A 14,167-nucleotide genomic window follows, 5' to 3' on the forward strand; every position below is an offset into this window, starting at 1 on the left:
TTTCCCAAATTGGGATCAATAAAGAAAAAGACTCTCTGCCTGCCTGATTGCAGTGCTGGAAACTCAGCACATTTACTCAAGTATATTTAAGTACAACTTCAGGTACTTTTACTTTACCTCCATTGTATTCTTCTTTCTGCTTGTACCCTACATTTCAGGGAGGAATATTGTAGTTGTCACTCCACTTACAGCTACATTTGTTTGAAACTTGATACTGTGCATAATATTGACATTTAACAAACAAAACATATGATTGCTTTATAAACTACGACATATTGTTACAGATTAAACCAACCAAGAGTATACAAAGAAGTTCAGACCTGCTACAACATGAAATGCTGCCGACACATGAAGGCATGAATAATAGTAAAGCCATAATGTCACAGTATGAAAGGGGACATTCTCCATAAAAAGGTATTTTACTCTTGTTTCTGCAAGTTAATTTTGCTGATGATACTTGTATTTTCAGTAGGGTCGTTGTACATGGTCGTATTTATACTTTGATTGAAGTACTTATTGCACCACTGCCTGATTCAGTCAAAATGGGAGTTACACAGTGAAATATGAAGACAGCCACATTGTCTCTGCAGGGCTGTATGAGAGGTGTCAGTTAAAGGCTGACATGATGAGCATGGAGCCTGCCAGCCTGGAGAGCCTGCGTGTGCTATACCAGTGATGACTGCATCGTGGTGGACAAGCACTGGGACATCCGCATTGACAAAAAGATGTGGTATGAGAAACACACCGTGCAGGCACAACTTCGGCAACGCCTCCCTCAGCTGGCAGACCCTCGCACCTACTATGGATTCAGGTCAGAATCCCACCAGATTACCTCACATACATCACGCTCACCAAGAATCACAGCCTCAAATCGTTTTCTCTCTCCCCAACAGGTTCTGTCACCAGCTGGATTTCTCCACAGGCGACGCTCTTTGCTCTTTGTGTCGCCCTCAATAAGGCCGCTGCTGGCCGAGCGTACTGCTGCTTCAAGGGCTGCACTGTCACCAAGGCCGACCTCGCCCTGGTTGTAACACAAGCACAGTCACACAAAATATGTGCACAACAGAGCTCGTATCATATATGTGTCTCTATGTGGGCTGATTAAAAAGATCTGCAAGGATATGAAATGAATTCAGAATTTCTTGCTTCCCAGGTACGTGGCTGGATGGAAGAGGAGACACAAACTTTGGACTTCTCCATTGGCAAGAACTCCACAGGAGGAAAAACACACACGATGTGTATGGAGGGAACAGAAAGATGTTACTTCATATCAGAAGAAAAGTTTGGAATAAGTTTCTATTCTATTCTATTCTATCTGAAACCAAATATAACCATGAACTACAAAGCTTTCTGATCACAAACTCATGTCCATGATACATTCAAAAGCACTCCACTTTATCTTTGTTTAAGTTATTAAATCAGAATGATGTTTTAGTTTTTTCAGGGATGTTTCAATAAAGATTGTGACTTCCTCCACTGCTGCTCCTCATAATGAGAATTAGCAACAACCAGCTCTAAACATAATAAAGGTTGATCTCTTGACTCTTGACTTGTTTTAAAGCAAACCAGCTCTGCTTTGTAGCACATCACATGATTCATGGCCTAAAAGTGTTGTGCCTCCACACAGAGGAGCTGCTTCTACTGCATATTATATGACTCAAGTTTACTTTTGAAATGTGTTTCTTCATCTTTAAACTGTTTAACGCCTCTGTTATATGTAAAATATTGGATTCATCAGGTGTTACATGTACTTGTGTCCACAGATGTGTTATAAAAACAAATGTTTCATTTTCATGGAGGCAAATAAATGCAGCTTGTTGAAAATGGTGTTAATGAACATCTCAACATGCTCGAGGCTCATAATTAAATGGTGTGGTCAGAGTTTTCCACTGGGGACAGAAGGACATGGGGACACTGATAATGGTCACCATATTTACAAATGAACTCTGGCTGTCAGCTGATGCTTTAGAATGGACAGAATCAGAATCAGAATCAGAATCAGAATCAGAACACATGACATCATAATGTCCATTCTAAACCGGGTGTATAAATAGAGAGAGAGCAGCTTCATTTCACCAGAAGATTTCACAGTTTTCACATCGACAACACAGAAATCATTGTATCAAGACAAGTTCAGAGACCCAAACTGAGCGATCCTTGAGCATCAAACCTTTTCAGTAAGTACTTCAACAGCACTGACTGTCATACTTTCACACGCAGGAACAGATCCAGTTAAATCTGTAACAATGCTTTATATTTTATAAAATAATCATTGCTTTTATATCTTAATCTGCCAAGTAACTTGAAACTACAGCTGTAACATAAATGTAGTATAGAAAGTAGAATTTATGCCTCTGAAATGTGGTGGAATAAAAATATAAAGTAGAAGAAAATGGAGCAGTACCTCAAAACTGTACTGACTGTAAAAACATCACTGATATTCAGATTCTACTCAAGTAAAATTGCTAATACTGTAATGTGAAAATACTTCATTATACAAATGTTCCAGCTTCATGCTTCCAACCTTCAGCATGCACTGGGGCGGTTCGCAGCCGAGTGTGAAGCAGCTGGGATGAGAGTCAGCACCTCCAAGTCCGAGGCCATGGTTCTCGATCGGAAAAAGGTGGTTTGCTCCCTCCGGATTGGGGAGAGTTCCTGCCTCAAGTGGAGGAGTTTAAGTATCTTGGGATCTTGTTCACGAGTGAGGGAAGAATGGAGCATGAGACTGACAGGCGGATCGGTGCAGCGGCAGCAGTAATGCGGTCGCTGTATCGGTCCGTCGTGTTGAAGAAGGAGCTGAGCCGAAAGGCGAAGCTCTCGATTTACCGGTCAATCTACGTTCCTATCCTCACCTATGGTCATGAACTTTGGGTCATGGCCGAAAGAACGAGGTCCCGGATACAAGCGGCTGAAATGAGTTTCCTCCGCAGGGTGGCAGGGCGCTCCCTTAGAGATAGGATGAGGAGCTCTGTCACCCGGGGGTAGTTTAGAGTAGAGTCGCTGCTCCTCCACATCGTGAGGAGTCAGCTGAGGTGGCTCGGGCATCTTTATCGGATGCCCCCTGGACGCTTCCCTAGGGAGGTGTTCCAGGTATGCCCCACCGGGAGGAGGCCCCGAAGAAGACCCAGGACACGCTGCAGTGACTGTGTCGCTCGGCTGGCCTGGGAACGCCTCAGGGTCCCCCCGGATGAGCTGGAGGAAGTGTCCAGAGAGAGGGAAGTTTGAGCGTCCCTGCTCAGACTGCTGCCCCCGCGACCCGGCCCCAGATAAAGCGGGTGGAAATGGATGGATGGATGTTCCATCTGCCTTTAAATCGTACTGAGCAAGTAGAGAAATTTAAAAGTCATGTTAAAAGTAAAAGTTCTCATCATGCAGACTGGCTCCTTTCAACAACTCACATTATGACATAATTATAATTTTGGAGTATTATTATTATTTGCATAAACATGTAAGCAGCATTTTAATGTTGGAGCTGGTCCACTTGAAGCTAAATTTAACAACTTTATATGTTGCTGAGGAGTTAAATTCATGTAAAATCCATATTTGTAAAGTAACTGTATCTGCTCCATAAATGTTTTGAACTAAATGAGTATAAAATGCTCTATAATATATGATGTTACTCAGTGTCAAGTGTCTAAAAAGCAGCTTTCTGTCAATGTGTGTGACAGGAGTCCAGTAACCAGACAGTTTCCTCTGGAATAGACCAGGGACAACTAACAGCGGGACAATCGACCATGCTGTCGAGGAGATGAAGTGGGGAGAGGTGGTTTCCACTCTCGAGGCGGCCATCTATGACCTGATGGCCAACCCTCCACCTGCTCCATCGACACCTCCTCCTCTCGTTCCTGTTGGGCTGGAACTCAACATCTCCCCTGAACCAGTAGAGGATCAGGGTCGAGGATATGGTGGGTGTTTCCCTCCACGAGCAGTTCCTCAGGTGGTTGAGCTGTGGATCACCACTGTTCCCAGACAACATCGTGCAGCCAGGTCACCTGTTCTACCATCAGGCTCATGGGCAGGGACAGGTAAGCTACTGAGCATAGATGAGGTCATTAGGAATAGATCAATACCTGTATTGATAAACATACAGATACAGATGAAGCCCTAAAACACATTTGAATGTAAAACCTACAGTTCACAGGTGGATGTTACTTCACGTGTGTTTTTCCTCCACAGAAGTCACAGCAGCTCATTCAAACAGTTCTTAGAGTTTATAGGGAGGGGAAATCCTGACACCTGGTGGACACATGTCGCCATTGCAGCTCATCTAATCACCTGTCCTGTGTGAGGCTCTCTGACGGATTCACCCAAAACCTGCGCTGTGTTGGACAGCTGTAAGTATTCCTAACCCTGTACCCTATACGTTTTTATCTTCACCTAACCTTACCTAACCCGTAACCCTATCCTCAGTCTTCACCCTAAAATTTAATGATTTACATTAAGGGGACTTGCATTTTGTCCCCATAAGGCAGGTGAGTCCCCACAGTGTGACTGTGTAAACAGATTTTTGTCCCCACAACGTGATAAATACCTGGTCATACACACACAGACACACAGACACAGACACAGACACACACACGCACACGCACGCACACACACTACACTGCTCAAACATGTCTTTAAGCTTATTCCAGATGAGCCAGGCCTACGCACCTCTCGACGCGCTTTTTGATGACGTCATACATCAGACCCAAACAAACATCCGAATGTAGCTAGCTAAATGTAGCTGTTAACTAAGCATGGCTATCTCATGAGGATTAATGTGGTATTTTGGGGGTGACAATGATTTCGCTAAGCTATATTCTGTTGTGTGGACAGTTCCTGCTGCTACTGACGGTCATTCTGTTACAATGTCTGGAAGGAATTCACTCCCAAAACTCGTCGACGACGGAGACTCCTGCTGCTTCGCCTGGTCAGGGAGCTACAGCCGTCCCGTTCAGCGAGCAGCCGCCCGAAATAAAATATGAAATACCAGTGGAAAGTGCGAATTATACAGAGCCCTATGAGTACAAACCTCCGTCACCAGTCGTCCTCTGTAACTATCTGTAAGTAACATGGTCAGCGGTCTTGCTAGAAGGCTATCGTTAACATGTTAGCTAATGCTAAGACAGCTGTTGTGAGACTGACACAGCAAACTGGTTTCAGAAATCTGTTGGATCGTGCTGACTTATAACGTTGCGTCAGGAGTCCAGTGCTCAAGCAGCACTTACCACAGAATGTAACTGTTCCTTTAGAATACGTATAATGAAATGGGGCCAACTCTAAAAAAAGATCTTTCACTTAATCCCGTGTTGAACAGCTGCGAGCTGTTGTGGACTGGTCTTTTAATTGAACTAAAATCCCGCATTGATAATGTCTTGTATGCTGATTTACTGTCATAAGAATTAAAAATAGATCCTATGTCATGTTCTACCTATGTTTTTGCGAATCGTAAACAGATTTTATGAATGGAGTTTGGCGTGTGCAGTGTTCAAACCGGAAGTGGTTGAATCCAGTTGTAGGCTGTCAGTTCTTTCACAGCAGGGACATGCTACCTTCCTCACTGTGTCTTTTCTTACACATTGAAAATGCGATGAAGACCGGAGGAGTTCATCTACTGCCAAGACCCTGTCGATCACGCAGGCAACCACAGTGCCTTCCTGGAGATGGGCCATGGTTGTGTCGGGGTAAGTTTTGACTTTTTTGATTTTTTTTAGAGCTTCTTCCGTTGTTAATCACTCTGCACTTAATTCATTTACTGTTTTTATCTTCAGTGGGGCGGCCAGACTCAAAAAGAGGTGAACCACACGCCGGTTATCTGCACTGCACTTGATGATATTGAGTGTGCCGGACCCAGAGAGTTCCTCAGAGGAAACATCCCCTGCATTAAGTAAGGGACACTCTGCTGGACACTGTATGAACTACACATGTCAAAACCATCACACCAATCCTCATGCAAAACTGTATCAATTTAATGTGTGAATTATTAAAATTGGTAAAAATTCTATATTTTTTATAGTAGAAGAAATTTGCAATGAGAATAAAAAATGTGTGTGTGTATACATATATCTATATATATCTATATATACACACACACAAAAATTAGTTTAACCCGAATTACTAAAATGTAACAAAATATAATAACTCAAAACAGACCTTCACATTACTCCTTACAGGCGCTCATTTATTAACGCTCATTCAACACTAACATAATATACACAAAACCTCTGAACAACATGCTTACATGTTACACTCTTGTTAGCAAGTATCTTACTCATTGCTGTCTGGCTAATACTCTGACAGTCCTTTCTGTGTAAAACTAAAGTTCACAGAAAGAACTACTCAGCATGACAGTGCTCGCCAGGACTATGAGCTACAAAATGAAGCTTGCTGCACTTTACACACATCTCAGAATCATGTTACTGTACTGATACTGCATTCAGATCAGATGTCAGCACCAGAGGAAAGGCTGCAGTCACCAAAATCAATAGCTTTCTTGCTGTTGGATGAGTGATATAATTCATACCAGTCTAGCCATGGGTTTTTGAGATGGGCTGGTCACAGAAATCTGATATGGCACTTGCACAACCTTTGCACATTGATGGTGATAATATTGATGGTCAGAGTATTGTCATGTCTAAGCACCTATGCGTTGGGCTTATAGTGATGGTTTAGCTTACAACTGTTGCTTGCTTGCTCCAATGAGATTTAAACTTACTGATCGGCTGTGATCCCTGTCTGTCACACCTAGTATAGATCATAGGTAATGTTGTGGGAAATGATTTCTAGACGAACATGAGGGTCAGGTGGTATGACAGATGAACACACGGCTGAACAATTAATTGTTTTAACATGTTGAATTTAGAGTCTAAACAACTAGTTGATTAACCAATGAGTCTATCAACAGGAATTATTCATTTTTATATTTGATGAATCATGAAGAAAGTACTTTTTAATCGTATCATACTGTTTTATGGTTCTTGCACGGTTTGTCATTTTTTATACTGTTTTTTTGTAGGACTTTTTTGGTTTTCATCAGCTAGTGGTTGAAATATATCCCGTCAACGATAAATGTGTGGATTTAGTTTAGTTGACTTAGTTGACATGCATGGATCTTTGGTGAAGATGGCAGCAGAGATTGAATACAACACCTGTACATGAGCACTGAGGCTGATGCATACACACACAAAAAAATCTAACACAATTGAGGAAATGTTGGTATTGAACACACATGGAGTGTTACAATATGTTCATACATGGACACAGTATGCACTGTTGCTGTACATATTTCCAGATCTGCAAAAGTGTACAGTAACTGATGCAGTTAATTCAGATGACAGTCTTTGGTATCAGGACATCGCCATCAGAGGGCACTGTTTACAAATGTATAGACTCGCCACTTGTCACTTGCCGTGTTTTAACAGTGCACCATGTTCTCGCAGCATCTCTCTGCATTCATCAGCACATGAGATTATTCTCTGTAGTAATTGCATAGAGATCAGAGACATGCAGCGTCCGGACGTAATCAAAGCAGCACCTGTACAAAGACACTAATGCAGTGTGGTGCTTGAATAAATGCTGCCTTTGTGGAGCTTGTAATGTTTAGTTTCGGTTAAACTGTGTCCACCCGTGATATTGTACAGAACAGGTGTTGCTTTTACACAATGTGTGGATCCATCTGCAGGTGTTCTCCACTAACTTCTTTCAGAGTCGAGTAGTTTCTTTCATCATTATTGATATTTACATTTTTCCTGCTTAAATATCGGCATATTTATTTCGTAACTTTAGATAGAAAAAGGATTGAGGATTGAAATCTAACATTAAATGTTCATGATTTATTTTGTACATATTTTGTTCCAGCTATTGCCTTAAACATCCTCTTGTATCTTTTAATGTGGGTCTTCACAGATACACTGGACATTACTTCATCACCACGCTTCTGTACTCCTTCTTCCTGGGCTGTTTTGGGGTCGATCGTTTCTGCCTGGGCCACACCGGCACTGCTGTCGGGAAGCTGCTCACCTTGGGAGGTCTGGGAATCTGGTGGTTTGTGGACTTGATCCTGCTCATCACCGGTGGCCTGATGCCCAGCGATTACAGCAACTGGTGCACATACTACTGAGACCAACAGCAGTGTGACTGAAGCCGCTCCTTAGTCAGATATTATCAGTTAAGCATCGAGAACTCCAGGCACTTAGCCTCAGCCTGCTATGGATATGAGTCTGTGAACTGGCTCGTTCTGAGTGGATTTACAGTTCAGCTGTGCTAAGTGGAGTCCAGGGACCTGCTTAGGACTCCTACAGAGTTCCCAGGGCTCCTGAGAAAAATGAGGACTAATTTGATTTTATTCTAATCTAATTCACTTGAAACTTCCCACTTTGAGAATGCATAAGAATGACTCATAGCTTTCACCAGAGTGTCTGTGATGACAGCATGACTTTGTGCCAATTTGTCAACCATATAGTTCAGTTTATATGGTCTGGATCAAGGAAAGGTGTTTACATTGAGTTCTGGTCTGCTTCATGTTCCCACTGACTTGACTGACAGATGGAGTAGGAAAACCGTCGCAGTACTCCTGTGTTTAACTGATGTATTGGTGAAATTCACTGCACTCACGTGGTGGCGCACATTTGTGTTACCACGATCACCCAGTCATTTGCAAAAAGATACGCATTGCTTATAAGATTGCTTCCTTGACAGTAGACAATCAGTAGGTTTAAAAGCAGTGTAGCTCTTGAATGCCTGCTAAAATCACCTATACCTACCATCCTGAAATCCAGTGGCTGGTCCTTTGGCTTCTGCACCACAAACCACCACCAGAGACCCTCTTAATCACTCTTAGAAGCATACTTTAGGGTGGTTAATTTGTGGTGTGAAAGCAAATCAAACCAACCACACGATCTTTTGATAGTAAATATGTGATTTTAGCTGGAATAAAAACAAGTTGAGACACTCCCTTCTTTCTCCCTCTCTGCTTGTTTGTCACTATATGTAGTATCCAGGCTCCAGTCTGTACAAGCATCAGTTAATTCTTTATGAGCTTTCTGTGACACCAGAGAAAACAGAAATAAACACGTTGTGCTCAGCTTCATCCCCATGTTGGTCCATGTTACAGTAACGAAAGACTGACACCACCCAAAATGTCACACCGGTGAGTTACCTGTCAGTCCATATGACTTCATGTTCATGCTCCTGGTTCGTTTATAACAAGTCAGTGTGAACATGAACCAGAACTAACTTTGTCTTTTTTTCTTTGTTCGGACCAAACAAACTGAAGTACAGGTGAAAGTGACCTGAAATCCCTGAAAATGCTCTTCGAGGGTATATGGCTCCAGTTTGGCAATTAGCCTCCACATCCTGGAAAGTTTAGGGATTTGATGAATGTGTCGTGTAAAATGATAGAAAACACGTTCGGTCTTGATGTACAGTGGAATCCGTGTTTCTGCAGCTGCAGACACTGCAGAGTGACAGCCTCGTTCACAGTCACTGCTCACAGACATAATATTTCATACTGATCATGAATCCTCCATTGCAGTTAAACTCTGAGCAATGATCTTAGAAATATTCTACAATTTCCTGAGGGCAACAGCCGACACAGACTTATCATCACATCTTTCCTCCTTCAGATTACCAAACAGCTCAGCTTTGACGCTCCGCTGTCCTCTTCCACTGATTTCTCTGTCTTCTCTGCTTTTAATAGTCTCAAGCAAGTAGGAACACAGAACTCAAGACAGTGTTCACATAATGCAGCGACGATTCAGTGTTTTTCGGTATTGACTCGAACGTTTTGAGACGGGGGAAAGCAGTAAAGTCCTTAACCTGGAAAAACTGCGTCTGTGCTGTGTGGCAGCTCTTCTCTCCTCTGCATTCAGACGAAGAGCCTGACCCCGTTCAAATGTCTCCCGCTAAAACAAATTTTGATCTGCATTGACTTTCTCCAGCTAGGCTCAGGCCACGCATTAAATATTCAAATCTTCATCTTCCACTTTGCTAAATTCCTCCTCTTTACCTGGGCTGAATGTTTATGTGCTCCTTCACAGATCGAGCAGGTTTCATTACCTAAGGATCCATAAAACCCTCTCAGGTCATAAAGAGTTGAAGAAGACATGATCGTCAACACGTCTGCTCTTCTCATCCAGCAGTGTGTTTTAGCAGGCCGTATATTTTCAGCTGGCTCAACATCTTTTGGGGGGGGGGGGGGGGGCATTAAGACACTGCTTTACATTTCGCAATTTTCCACTTAATTCCCAATACGGCAGTTTCTGTGTCATAATGCACACGTGTAAAAAACTGTACAGAGAGTTCTTCATATATCTTCATTCTGAATGTGATTCTTTGTCCTATTTCATTGTGGAATATAAATGCAGCTCTGCTGAATAGCCCTGTATTAGTTTATGAAAACCGACTGAAATATACTGTGTTCATGCCTCTTTGAAAACTTTTATCGTCTGGAGTCTCTTGGCCTTGTAAAATAAGGTGTGGGTGTGTATCTATATATAATCTTGATCTGCCCAACACAAGCTTCACTTGGGAAGCAGTTTGTATTCTTAACTTCAATCCACACTGCTATTTATTTATGTTTTATGTATTTTGAAAGAAAAAAAGTTTTCCTTAAAATGTTCTTGAGCCTTATGTTGATTATACCATTTCCTTTTCAGATGATCTCCTCCAATAAAACTCCAAAAATAAACTGAAAGGGAGAACATTGAGGGATAGGAGCACTCAGTTAATGAAGAATGTTCTGTTGTAGATCTTTCCTGTGTTCTTCAGCTTTTTAATTAAAGCTGTGTGTGCTCATGAAAAACCCAGATTCCCCTGTTGTGCCGGTGAAAGGGAATCCAAAGTGTCCCACGCTGTATTTATCACTTCACAGTTGTTACGCATCAATAAAAAGGGTCTGGTCCAGTCTGTTTCCTCAGTTCTCAGATTCGGTAATGAGCTCTGGTTGGCGCAGGGTAGAATGTCAATGAAGGAGATGTTGTCTTTAACTCAGCACTTCAAGATATTGACTCAGATTTTGAGACTGGATTGATTGAGCAGCGTGAGTTGCTCCGGTAATGTGATCAACAACAGTGGAAAACATACAGAGAAAAGCGAATACATCTGTGAAGAAGCAACCAGGGTTTTGTGATTCAAACCGATTTGACCAGGAGCTTATGGCGGCTGATGTCAGTTACTCTCAGCTAAATGTAGGTCAATATTACTGTGGCATTGACATCTTCTTTAGTGCTGTTACACTGTGTTTTAGCAAGTCTCATCTTCTAATTGGCCATAGTGGTTGTTGCCATAAAGTTACATCATCTCACTTTAAAGGCAAATTCACTGGTTCAGCACATCAAAGTCTGGGAAGGGGTCTGGAGGAGGACTACTGTATCTGTGAAAAGGTTGTTTGAAGCCGTCAGTGGCTCCGCAGGGAGCTGTGTGAATGCTGCTGAATTGCCTCAAATGATGTCACTTGAGTCAGCATTGGTTGGAGCCGAATACTACAAGTTTCTAAAATGACAGCATCAGTTCTTGTGTGATATTTAATGAAAATGACAATCAATTAAGCAATCAATCAATCAATCAATGGAGCCACTTTATGTTTGTCCTTATGCAAATCTTTCACCTTTATTTATCTCAAGTTTTTATTACATTGACATACATCTGCTCATATTCAAAATCCAATATCAAAGGGATAAATGTAGCATCACCTGCAGTACAAAGAACACAACTCCATACACATAAACCACAATACACACTGGAGATCAGTGTGTTTACACTGGCCAAATGACAAGTATTCAATACTATCGCCTCAAAATATTCCACATACCACCTTTTTAAAACTAAAGTGTATACACAGAGACAGACAGAGCTAGTTTACGATACTACTTTACTCAAGGTTTCTCAGTCTATTATCCTGCAAAATTACCTGAAAAAATACACAAAGTCAAGCTGTTCAAAAATACTGACACTATAGTCAAATGCGGCTCAATCAATAGCTCTCCAAAATATGCTGCCCACACAGTTAACTTTTGAGGGATTGTTTCATCCATATTAAAACCCTCACCTACCTCTGATTGTATCTCGCCATGCAGATTTTTTTGGCCAGGTTTTGAGATATCTGTCTGTGACATTTGTTCAAAATAGAAAAATGTGAGTGGAATTCTTTGCTTACTGAAACATTACAGCACCTCCTTCCACGTACGTTGAGCCTCATGCAAGAACCACTTGTATGCATGAATTTGTTCTTCAGTGGTATGTTCGAGTGGTTTGAGAGAATTTCTCTCATTCACCAGTTTTCTCGTAGAACTTTTCTCTTAGGTACAAACCAAATTCAAGAGTGGGCTAGACCTGTTGTGTGAGTCATGTACAGACAGTTTGCCTTTCGTCACAGGGGAAAACACTCTCACTCACACGCAATATAGAGTAAATGTGATACAGACTTGACTAAGATGAAAACAGACTGAAAGCAAAATGAATATTCCCCATCATGTTTTGCCAATTTACTGAGAGGTTATTATGATTTTATGGGCGTATTGTGACAGCAGCTTCAAACATTCCAGTTGTTTCTGGGGACTTCTCTCACTCAGCTGCTGTCGGTCTGCAGGTCCACCCTCTGTTGCACTGTGTAACATCAGAAACTGTGAGCTGAAAAACTCTCTCCTCTAACACCTCCGTGAGTGTCACACGACCACCTGTCAGGTTAGTCACAGAGCGTTTTACATTGGAAAGGTGCCTTTAGTGTCTAACTTTATGTCAAAGCGTTCCCTCTTATTTCTGTCACAATACTGCTCTGCTCTGGTGACACATTGTTGGCAGCTATATTAATATTTTCTAATTGTTTCAGGTAATATCACTACTGACACTGCTGCGAAATTTGTTATGTTTCTTTTTTCTGCAGAACTTGAAGCTCCCTGGTGTGAAAGTCTTTTTGTTGCCTTATCTTATTAATTGCCATTCTCGTGAATGTGATATCTCAGGAACGCTTCAAGGGAATTGCTTCAAATTTGGCACAAATGTCCACTTGGACTCAAGAATGTAGTGATTAGAATGTGTTGGTCAAAGGTCGCTGTGACCACACAACATATTTTTGACCATGACTCAAGAATTCAAAAGCTAATTATGATCAAATTTCATACAAATATCTCAAAGAATTAAATGAAGAAGTGATGACGTTTTATGTCCAAAAGGTCAAGGGTCAGCTTCACTGTGACATCACAATATTCTGTCTGGGTCTGGACAGATTTAGGTGTAAATACAACTGACTGGTTGGTGGAGGCAGACAAGAGTGATTCTGGTTTTACTCTGATGTCTCGTTTCCTGAATGAAACCTGCCTACAAACAGAGGGGAACAGGCAACATTATACACATCTCCTCATGAAGGTGCTATTTATTCGGTTGCATTGAGCAGTTTACAACTGTGTACAGCTGACAAAGTTTGGTGAATCTGACTCGGAACATTCGTACAAACGAATCTCATGAAAAAAGTAAGCTTCAGCTAAGAATATGAAAATGTTCTTGCGTGAGGCTCAATGCCCATTACTCGAGACAATCCACAGAACACACTGTCAGCAGCTTGTATAACACTTCATAGTGAGGTCTGTGCACAGTAACGGTACATCATCTGTGAATACAAGCCGGTGCTGAAATGTTTCGATGCACCACAAATGGAACTCCACTAAGCACCATTGTACTGCCGTTGCTTTCTTAAGAGCGAGGCAAATAAAAAAATCTGCATGGATTTGGGTCAACTACACCTTTAACGACCTGCTTTTGATGTTCACTGCAATCGAAGAAATCCTCTAATTTTACATCTGTCCTTAATCTCCTTCATTTCTGTCTTTCATAACCAATACAGAGTAGGCTGTGTGGGCATGTCACAGTAGTTCGTGAATACCAAGGTGTGTTTACAACTGTGGCGTTTCACCTCAGTCAGCTGGAACATGATGTGTCTTGCTCCATAATACCATGGGTGTAGAAATTTGCATATCTACTGCTGATGCTTTCATCCTCTATGATTGATGGACATTTATGTTAAATAGTGGCTCCAGAAAGAAGGTCTTGCTCTTTCATTCTCAGAAATTTACAAAATGTGGTTTAGATCACTGAAACATTTTTCTCTAATGTACTCAAAGTATTTTGCTCTCCTACCCACAAAAGAAACGCAGGGCCCATCATAACAGTTCTACCGGTGGCACAGTATAAG

The 14,167-nt window shown here is 41.7% G+C and overlaps 1 protein-coding gene and 1 pseudogene across 2 annotated transcripts; both read left to right on the forward strand.

Moving 5' to 3' along the window:
* The first annotated feature begins 631 nt into the window (after positions 1-631).
* LOC143320641 (RNA pseudouridylate synthase domain-containing protein 1-like) lies at positions 632-1,105 on the forward strand (annotated as a pseudogene).
* Positions 1,106-4,569: 3,464 nt separating this feature from the next.
* tm2d2 (TM2 domain containing 2) lies at positions 4,570-10,884 on the forward strand. 2 transcript variants are annotated; one of them, XR_013077202.1, is made up of 5 exons: positions 4,690-5,045; positions 5,579-5,666; positions 5,754-5,869; positions 7,888-8,765; positions 8,802-10,884. XR_013077202.1 is itself a non-coding variant. In XM_076731316.1 (4 exons), exons 1-4 carry the CDS (start codon positions 4,783-4,785, stop codon positions 8,099-8,101), a joined length of 681 nt encoding a protein of 226 aa, XP_076587431.1. In that variant the 5' UTR covers positions 4,570-4,782; the 3' UTR covers positions 8,102-10,884. The 2 variants fall into 2 exon arrangements, 1 of the variants encoding a protein (XP_076587431.1); XM_076731316.1 differs by having other exon boundaries at positions 4,570-5,045; positions 7,888-10,884.
* Positions 10,885-14,167: the final 3,283 nt, after the last annotated feature.

Source organism: Chaetodon auriga, chromosome 5, assembly GCF_051107435.1.
Source record: "Chaetodon auriga isolate fChaAug3 chromosome 5, fChaAug3.hap1, whole genome shotgun sequence".
Taxonomy (NCBI): Eukaryota; Metazoa; Chordata; class Actinopteri; order Chaetodontiformes; family Chaetodontidae; genus Chaetodon; species Chaetodon auriga.

Excerpts from the sequence above, each read along its gene's own strand:
- tm2d2 (XM_076731316.1), top strand. The coding sequence starts at position 4,783 with ATGATTTCGCTAAGCTATATTCTGTTGTGTGGACAGTTCCTGCTGCTA. Across the intron at positions 5,667-5,753 it reads TGGGCCATGGTTGTGTCGGG|TGGGGCGGCCAGACTCAAAA; the intron begins GTAAGTTTTGAC and ends TTTTATCTTCAG. Across the intron at positions 5,870-7,887 it reads GGAAACATCCCCTGCATTAA|ATACACTGGACATTACTTCA; the intron begins GTAAGGGACACT and ends GGGTCTTCACAG.